This window comes from Balearica regulorum, chromosome 8 (assembly GCF_011004875.1).
Source record: "Balearica regulorum gibbericeps isolate bBalReg1 chromosome 8, bBalReg1.pri, whole genome shotgun sequence".
Lineage (NCBI taxonomy): Eukaryota > Metazoa > Chordata > Aves > Gruiformes > Gruidae > Balearica > Balearica regulorum.
This window is the reverse complement of record NC_046191.1, coordinates 13,835,626-13,845,868: the sequence shown is the minus strand read 5'-3', so window position 1 is coordinate 13,845,868 and position 10,243 is coordinate 13,835,626. Positions and strand designations below refer to the sequence as shown.

The 10,243-nt window shown below is 38.4% G+C and overlaps 1 protein-coding gene across 3 annotated transcripts in view; it reads right to left on the bottom strand.

The window, feature by feature from the left end:
* Positions 1–5,044: 5,044 nt before the first annotated feature.
* The window catches only part of DNAJB4 (DnaJ heat shock protein family (Hsp40) member B4), a 28,020-nt gene continuing 22,821 nt past the window's right edge, over positions 5,045–10,243 (bottom strand). For all 3 annotated transcript variants that reach the window (XM_075759752.1, XM_075759753.1, XM_075759754.1), the window contains exon 4: positions 5,045–9,165. In XM_075759752.1, coding sequence (XP_075615867.1) covers positions 8,932–9,165 — 234 coding nt within the window. In that variant the 3' untranslated portion in view covers positions 5,045–8,931. The remainder of the gene's footprint in view (positions 9,166–10,243) is intronic.

Below are 10,243 nucleotides of genomic sequence, written 5' to 3'. Positions count from 1 at the left end.
CTAATCGGAGACAGTTGGATTCAAGATTGTTATTAATAAAAAACCACCACAGAATAAACTTACCATCACACTTTAACAGTTGACTTTCCGGTCCAGTTTGAAACCAGAAATCTGAAACTTAGAGAACTGTGTGGAGTTTTTCCTGCTATTGGAATGCAATTCAGACAGCATGTTGGCATAAACTGGATGAGATTGCAATGAGATAGATTAAATAACAGTACCAAACTATTCATGTTCATTCTGATATTTAGGGGTTTTTTGCTGCTTTGCAATTTTAAATTAGCAATTTCTTTTAAAACATGCCTTTTTCCATTCATTGAGATGTATTACAAAGGAATCGTAACATTGACCAGTATTTATGTTTTGTCTCTACCAATCTTCTTCTCTACCAACTCATTCCTTAACTTCTGAAAAGATAATTGAATCAATATTTAAAAACAGTAAATACTGTTTATGGTCATTACTGATGTTTTCATTTACATTAACCAAATGGTTAACAGTCAAGTTTCCATATAGTGACATACAGATTTTGTGCAGCTTTGTTTTAAAAACTTGTGGACACTGACATAGCCCTAATTTAGGTATCTGTTGCAAAACCTTCTTCAATGAAGTGTTAATGTTTCCATGTTTCATATGGAGATGGATGGAAAAAGACAGCTGAAGTTGTACAAGAACTATGCTGATCCTACTCACAGCTTGGAGGAACAGCATCAGCTTTTAACTACAGCAAGAAAAAATGATGAGACCAGAGCTGACTGAATAAACTGAAGATGACATCATACTGTTTAGTGCAAACAGTATGGAGCATGTATATGCTATCATTATTTATATGATGTAACAGGTGAAATTAAACCTTTTTGTTGCCATTTAAAATCAGAAGAAGATAACATTGCACATAGGCTAAATTATTCTCAAAAGCCAAACCTATATGAAATTGTCATGTGGCTTTTGGCAAGAAACCGTGAAGCAGCGTTCAGCACTGTCACCCGTCCATTACTGCTACACATACTTATTTTTTGCTAAGCTGCAAATGCTATTTATTAATATTGCTCTGATTGTGGATTACCAGTTTCAACCCTTTAGATTTAACCAGCATAACGTAATGCTAATTGAGTGATCTGTAGAGCTAGAAAGGAGTCAGACTGCTACAAACATCAAAGAATAAAAGCCTATAATGGTCACAAGATATTTTCTCCAACTACACCAGTCCTGCTCAGGCTTCCTTGAATGTGTACCCACTAGGGAAATATCTGCCAACATTAATTAATGCACATCAAAACTAGATTAGGAATCCAAATAAGCCTCCAGCAATTCAGCATAGTTAGCATCCAAAAATTATTTCAATTTCACTTTTGGCAAGTGACACTGTCAGAAAGTTAACCCTTTAAATGAAAATGTTAATAATCCATTATTAGCCTTCATTTTAGAAGGAAAAATAAACCCTATACTAAAAAAAAAATGGAAAAAATGTTTCAGTCATTTTATCCTATGAGTACATTGCACAGCCATAGTACTTCGGATGTAAGAATAGCAGCATGCAACAGCCATGAAGTTTGTTGAGACAGTATGTGGAATAGAACAGAGTCATGTAACTGGATATGAAATGCCAAAGTGCTATACTGCAAACTATCAGTATACAAAATTGTTTCACTACACATAAAATATATGTATATGTCTGTGACTTAGGCAGTTCTTACCTGCAGCATATTGTATCTTTCTGGTCATCCATGTTCCAAAGAAACAACTGCTTAAAAGAATTACTGGTATGACCAGAGAACGAAGAGCTGCTTTTAAGATATTTTAGGACCTTATCTTGTTTAGTCTAATCAAAATAAGGCTGAGAAGAAATGTAGCTGGTGTTTATAAGTATCTATGATAACATTACATTCATATAAATCTATCTAAACAAAAGAATGTTGATAAAAATAAAACCGGAATTTCCTACTCACAAATGATTTTGAAAACTTTTTGAAACCATCAGAGGATACTGCAAAACAAGGCCTTTCAGTAACAGTGTATTTCCTCCTCTATTTTAAGACAGGAGTTCAAATAGGACTGCCTGTGGCAGGAGGGAACCAAACCCCATTACCAAAACTTACCGATCTTCTTGAGAGTTTGTCCATAGTACAGTAAGTATTCATAGTTTGGCTCTGACATATGAAAAACTAGTAAAACCACCCTCTGGAAGTCCACGCAGCAGCAATAAACTCACTCTGCACACTGACTTCAATTTTGGAATTGTGACTCGATAGGGAGCAGAATGGGATGCCAGGGAATTTTATCCTGCTTCCTATTATTTTTAAAATCAGTTTGTTGCATATGAGGAAAATAAAAATACATGTTTTTCCTGGATTGCTCTCAGAAGTGTTCTAGGTCCTTCTTACAGCTTTTCTGGCAAGGGCTACTTTCCCACTGAACCCAGTTTATCAACCTTTCTTTGGTTATAAAATACAAGCAGTTGAGAGACTTTTTTGGAGCATACCATAAAGTACTTATTCAGGGAGATGCTATATGGTATTTCAGAGGCTGGCTGGGTGGGGATTTTGGGTGTTTAATTACATAGGGCAGCAGAAGTGTGAAGATGATAATTTGTCCTTGATAAAGCAATCAGGCATGACTAACAAGATTGTTGTATAGCTCCTCCCTTGGGTAAGCCAGTAATTCCAGGGGAACAAAACAAGCACGGGATAGTTATACCTTCTAGACCCAAGGGGAGCAACAGCAGACCTCTACTTTCACTCTTTAAATAACAGAACAATTAATTGGAGGAGCCTGAAGGAAACAAAGGATTTGTTCAGTAAGCAGTATACTAAGAACTATTAATGTCATCTGCAAAGGAGGACTAGCATTTACTGACTGGAAAAGAAAAATGGTCTTTTAATGATATTTAAAGTAGCACATCCATGTCCTGTATTTTTTAGGTCAAGCATATGAATTCAAGTGCACAGAATTTCACCCTGAATCATAGCAAATTTCACTGGTGGTGCAAGACCTATTCTACCCCCAAAATACATTACCAATGAGTCAGACTAGCACGTAAGATGCACACGCTAGAAAGGAATAGAGTGCATTTAGTTATTTTACTGACTTCAATTCATGACCTGTTGGTTGTTTAGTTACCTCCAGACCTTCTTAGAAGCTTCATTAACTACATAAACTAATAAAGGGGACCAGGAGAACCTGTAAACACAAGAGCTGCCATAACCACCATGACTTGGAGCTCTGTAAGTGGATTCGTATTGGAATGATACTGCTGAAGTTAGGGGAAGCGACTCTGGATCTGGCAGGGAGTGCTTTTCATCACCTGAGTTTAGTGTCTTTCCCTTCCATTGTGCATTCCACTCTTTCTGCCATCTAGTACTACAGATACCATTCAGTCATGCCCATCATTCTCTCAAATCCCTATCTACTTGCTGCTGGATAATCCTGTCAACCAGACACACAGGTCATCATCAAGTAAGCAAAGTGCCTAAAGCAGTGAAATAACACAGTCTGTCACAACAGGATGAGAGACATGATTAACCAGCATAGCACTTTTTAAAATCAGTCAGTTGTCCATGAACAGAACAAAGCCCTTACAAAGGCTATGGACTTCACTCCTTTAGCATCCAAGATACACAGTTCCTGGAATCACATTTTAAGACTCTATCACCACATTAGCGAGACCACGTCACTGGGCAGCAGCAAAAGCATCTTAAGGGCTTAAAGATATGGGGATCATACAGCCTTAATTAAAGGCCAAGAAAAACAAGGTTTTGGAAACCACTATTGTCTTCCTCTCTCAATAAAAACTAAATGCCAGCCAATTGCACCCAGTATGTAAAAAAAAAATAAAAATAACAAAGCATGACTCATTAATATGGGAAGTTGAAGTTTATGCAAGCATTGGGCTAGTAGCACTTACCAAGAAGTAGAACTGATTGTTGGCCAAATACAACTCCCTTTCCAGGATACTAATTTACTTTGCAAGGGGCCCTCCAAAAAAAAAAATAAATCAATAAGTAATAGAAGATTATCCATTCAAGACAATGGTCTCCTCCAGTCTCTAAGCAAAACTATGCAAGGTCGAGAATTTCATGGCGCACTGATACCTGTGCACAGTTCAACCAGGGTCTTTAAAACCAAACCAGCTATGGACATTTTCTTTACCCATGCTTTTGCTTTTCAGCATTGAAGGTATAACTGGTCCAAGAGCTTGATTCATTTACCGCACTATGCATCAATCTGATGGATGCCTGCTCCCACGCTTGGATTTTTGAGAATCAGACAATGGATGTTGTTTTGAGCTTTTACTAAAAATAATAGAACTATCCCATCTGAGAATTAGAACACTGATAATCTCATTTGACTGATCATCATAATACACATTGCTCATTTTCAGCACTGTTTGTGAGGTTTAGACCTCACATACATAGGTCATATTGAAAATAGGGATGGATACTAGAAGGGGACATACAAGTTAAGAGAAAGCTTCCACCCTATGAAAGGCAAACGGGAATACACACAAAGTTTTAAGACGAAGGTGGGAAGAACAATATTGGAAACCCAACCCCAGTTAGAGAGTCTGTAACTTCTGTAACAAAGTAAACAGGTCAGGACTCAAAACCAACCCAAAGCCACATCTGTTCAACACACCACAAACAGGCCTCAGCAAGTTTTCAGCACAGATAATACAAAAAAGGCTATGTGGAAGAGTGGAATTAATATCCTCATGACATCAGAAAGCCTGCTCTGGAGCAATCACAGAGTACCACTGCATGGCAGAAAGGAGAAATGGTTGTAATGCAACTTGCCCTACTCTTCCAACAGCTTGATGTTATCCTAAAGCTTGATGTTGCGAAGATTAAAAAAAGGTTCTTTAAAAGTACAGGTTTTCATAGACTTGTTCAATGAACTCCCTCAAAGTAACCAAATGACTTTTACTTTCTATGGCACCTAAGCAACCTTCAGGAGACCAAAATATCCTTCTTGTCCCAACTTCATGAATGTACATTTTACTTCCATGCACTTCAGTAGTTAGAGATATAGTAGGTGACTATTTGCCTCCTTCTCCCAAGTAGCCTTTATTAAATAACCAAGTGGGTTTTAAAACATAGCTTTTAAGCACATTTTTTGATTAGAAAAATAGTAATTTTTGTGAATCCTGGATTAGATAGATATTAATGCTCCCCTCTCATATTTTGAAGTAATTCCACACACTATTTTCTGAAACACTTTGTTACCTCTCCATAAAAAAAAGAAATACAAGCATATACAAGCATTTCATACCAGTCCTATAGTTCTGTATTTTGAGCATGAAAACAGTTGGAAAAGTTTAGTTTGCTATACATATATATACCTCTAAATACACAAGATACTGCAATTCCTCAATTTAACACTACTCCTCTTACCTGAAGATGGTTACAAAAAATAGTCCTAGTTGCTGTAACTTTTTTTTTTTTTCCCTTCTTTTTTACAAGTTCGGCTATGGTTACAAGATCCTGGATTACAAAACGCTCAATTCCATTAGCTTTTAAACAGACAAACAGGTATTTTGGGATGATATGCTTTTAAAGTCATGTAGCTTATAGCATCTGCCATCATAACAAAAGATAAGAGAAAATTAAAACCAACTTTACATTTTTTACTTAAAAATCACATAAGAAATGCAATACGGAACATACTGAAATGGAAATTCTTTGAACAATATATAGTGTTAACAATATGCATAAGCACTAAGCAGCAAATGTTTTCCCTTTGTGATACTTCTCCAACAATTATTTAGTTCTTTCTAGATTTAGGACTACAACTAACTGATGCTGTACGAAGAAATCTGCAGTTGAAAAACTGACTCAAACAGTATCTCCCAGAAGTTCTATTCCTTTGAGTAACAGAAATGGGATTCTTCTTGTGCTCATTAAAAAGTTACTGTATATTAAATCCCAACTTCCATATGATTTAATTTCCTGCAGAAAGTCACATATATAAAGATAACACTACTATTTCTTAAGCTACCTAACAGAGCAGGTAACTACTAAATTTCCACAGGCAAAAAGGCTGACAGCAAATTTTACATATTTTCTTATGAAGAAAAAAACCAACCAAACAAAAAACCTTTGAAACTGTTGTTAAAGCACTGTATTATGGTTTTAAACTCAAGTAATAAAGCACATCTGCAAGGCATTTCTTTCACCAAAATCATGTCGCAATCAAGGGAACCAGCCCTATTACTGTATTATAAAACTAAACTATTACAGAGGGCTCTCCATTTCCCTATGCACCTTTTAACTCTAAAGACAAGTAACTCATATTTGTATTCAAAAAGACTCAATTCAAGCATATGAAAGTTTATGGGCAATCCCTATCCCACTTTGTGTCTTAAGCAAACTTCCCTTTAGCCAGGACCTGGGTTTTTTCCTCCTCCTTCATGGGAGTAAAGTTCAGCCTTTGAAAAGAATGAATACTTGAGATCAGCATGATCTTTAAATACCTGCACTAGCCAACTGCTTTAATAGTGATCCTTGTGCATCTTTCCACTCAAGCACAGACCTACTCCTAGGGATTCAAGCTGTCACATCGGTATCACCCATCCTTGGGCTAAGCCTCATTTGCAGAACATGGCCCATAGCACTGTCTAGTAAAAAGTGCTAAGTCCAAGCTCACAGAATCGTTTAGGTTGGAAGGAACCTATCGGGATCACGTAGTCCAACACTCCTGCTCACACATGGTCAGCTACAGCAGGCTGCCCAGGACCATGCCCAGTCATGTTTTGAGTATCTCCAGGAATGGTGACTCCTCAACCTCTCTGACCACCCTCACAGTAAAAAGGTGTTTTCTTGCATTCAGATGGAATCCCTTGTGTTTTAGTTTGTGTCCACCGCCCCTTAGTCCTGTCACCGAGAGTTACTGAGAAGGCTCTGGCTCTCCCATCTTCACTCCCTCACATCAAATATTTATATGCAATGATAAGATCCCCCAAGCCTTTTCTTCCCTGGGCTGAAGAGCTCCAAGATTTCTCAGCCTCTCATACATGGCCCTGTGCTAGACCTGCTCCAGTAAGTTTGTATCTTTCTTGTACTGGGGAGCCCAGAACTGGACATAGTGCTCCAGATGCATCCTCATCAATGCTCAGAGTAGAGAGGAAGGATCATCTCCCTCAGCCTGCTAGCAAAGCTTTGGCCTTTCTTGCCACAAGGGTGCATTGCTGGCTCACCGTCAGTTTGGTGTTCACCAGGATCCCATGGTCTTTCTCAGCAAAGCTGCTTTCCAGCCAATTGGCTCCCAGGGCGTACTAATGCCTCGTGTTGCTCCTCAGGGAGCAAGACTTTGCATTCCTCCTTGTTCAACTTTGTGAGAATCCTCCGTCCAGTTCTCTAACCTGCTGAGGTGCCTTTGAAGGGTGGTACATCATTTGGTCTTACCAGCCACTCTTCCCAGTTTTATGAGATTCGCAAACTTGCTGAGGATGCACTCCATCCCATAATCCAGGTTATTAATGAAGATGCTGACTAGTACTGGGCCCCAGTATTGAGCCCTAGGGTACACCACTACTGACTTGTCTCCAACTGGACTTTGCGACACTGATTGCAACCCCTGTGCCCACTCATTTGGCCAGTTTTTAATCCATCTACTTTCCACTTATCTAACCTGTACTTTGTCAGTCTATTAAAGTCAAGGCAACCAACATGGACTGTTGTCCTGTCATCCACAAAGCTAGTCACCTCACTGTAGAGGTCAACGTGTTGGTCAAACACAATTCCCACTTTGTAAATCTATGCTGACTACTCCTGATCACCTTCTTGTCCTTCATGTGCTTGGAAATGCTTTCCAGGAGGATTTTCTCCATCACCTTCCCAAGGATTGAGGTGAAGCTGACTGGCCTGTAGCTCCCCAAATCTTACTTCTTGTTGTTCTTAAAGATAGGAGTGATATTTGCTCTTTTCCGGTGTACCAGAACATCTCACAATCTCCCTGACCATTCAAAGATAATTAAGATAGGCTTTCAAATGGCATTAGCCAGCTCCCTCAGCACCAGGGGTGCAAGATGTCAGGCTCATGGACTTCCTGTTTAAATGCACCCTAATCTGGTCCTCCACCACCAAGGTTCCAGGCTTCCCCTTTGGTCTCAGGGGCCTGGAATTCCTGAAGGCTCTTTTTACTGGTAGAGACTGATGCAAAGAAGGCATTGAATACGTCGGCCTTCTCCATGCCGTTTGTCACCACTTTCCCTGCCCCATTTGACAACAGGCCCACGATTTGCTGTTTATGTACTTGTAGAATCCTTTCTTGCTGTTCTGCCTGAAGGCTGAGGAACTATCCCATAGCAAATGGCTACTTTTGCTCCTCACGCCACATGCCTTTTGCTAGATTCACAATGCAGTCCTCACACACTGTGGGGCAATAAAGAAAATGCTTTCATTCCACTGGGAGGCAGTTCAGGAGTCCAAGCTGATTTTCCCAGCCTATGCTTTGTGCAGTGGAAGGCAACATACCAAATGATATCTGTCACGTTTTGCTCTTTAAAATATTTATATATTTGTGTGTTTCTAATACTATCTCAAATTTCTGTATAAATGGGTAATGTTATAGATACAGTAGGGATATAAGAAATAAAGTACTTGGAGGCTCAAGTACTGCATCAGAAATATGCACTGACTTTGTAAAAAATGACTACATTTTACATTAGGCAAAATAATGATTAAACTTTTCTGATTAGGAAGATGTAAAATAAAATGAGTGGTTTTCCCTGTAAATTTTACTGCAGAAGTCACCTGTATGACTTGTACTTAACCCTTCTCATGCAGCATTACAGTATTTCCCCCCCCCCCGTCCCACAAAACAAAAAACAAATATTCCACTAGTTGTTACAGATTGCACTTTTAAAGCACAGACTTGCCAGTCTTCTGCATTTCCAGTGTCCTATTTAAACAGTTGACATATACAGTCTTCATTTTATGAAACTGGAAGATTTCGCCTAAGTACTTCTTTTGATGCTGGAGAAATGTTATCTGGGAAAATTACTTCAAACTCTATAATTAAGTCTCCACGTTGATCAGGATTTTTGGGAAATGGCAAACCATATCCTATAATTCTTCTTCTCATCCCAGGCTTTACAACTTCGTTCACTGTCATGGGTATGGTTCTTCCTTCTATCGTTGGCACATTGATAGAGCTGCCACACAAAGCCTAAAGAAAAATTGTATCAGGAGAAAAAGAAATTGGTCAGAATTTTATTTGTACCTACAACTGAATGTGGATTATTTAGAAAAGACTAGCATTCTAAACAGTATTTCCACTGTGCACTACTGAGATGTCAGAATTCAAATACAGTGTTCCTGTCTTAAAAAGGGAAGGCTTCAATTTGTCATTGAGCATCACAGAATTTTCCAATCTTACACAATGGCCACTGGAGCGTAACTGAGCTTACATATCCTTAAAAAACTTTATCAAATAATAAGGTAGTTGAGTGCCGAATGAACACTTCACTCATACTTCTCCAGAGATGTCCAGCTTCTCAGTTTCCACTGGAAATTTAGAGTCCTGGTCTCTAAATTTTTTGTGTTTACATTGCAAAGGGGTTTCAATCTATATTATATCAAATTGCAGAACCACATTGAAGTGTCTATAACAGCCGTCTTAGGTGAGCATTTGTGATGCTCAAAGAAAAGCAAACAACTATTTTGGTGCACCAAAATTAAAATATCATCAACTTTCTCCTGCTTTATCCAGTAGTTTCTTTTCTTTACTAGGCTCTCTGACAGCAACATTTTGATTCTTCCAACTTCACTAGATTCCACACACTTAGTCCATACTGATAATGTCCAATTTACATAACTGCAATGAGTCTAAATAGGCTTTTATCTATGAAGGAACTACATTACCCACATCAACATTAAATATTGTCTTTTCTCCCTCCCTCATCCTATTTTAAGTGCTTCACCTCACTTCACACGTATTTTTAGTTAAGAATCCTTTAAGAAGGGAGCTCATAATGTACACGAAGAGCTTGTAACACAAGCAAGGTTATTTCTCTACCTAATGCTACTTAGAAAGAAAAAACCCACAACATTCAGCTACATTATCTTTTAAGAGTCTGAAGCCTTGACATGGCCATCATTTAAGAACTCTGCTCAGTTGTCTTTCTGATTTTTCCTTGTCAAAGGCAATGTCTTTTGAGCTGGAACGGAATTTTAAAAAGCTATACCATTTTTGTTGTTATATATAGCTCCTATAACACCTGTTCACAATAATTTATCCTCATGAA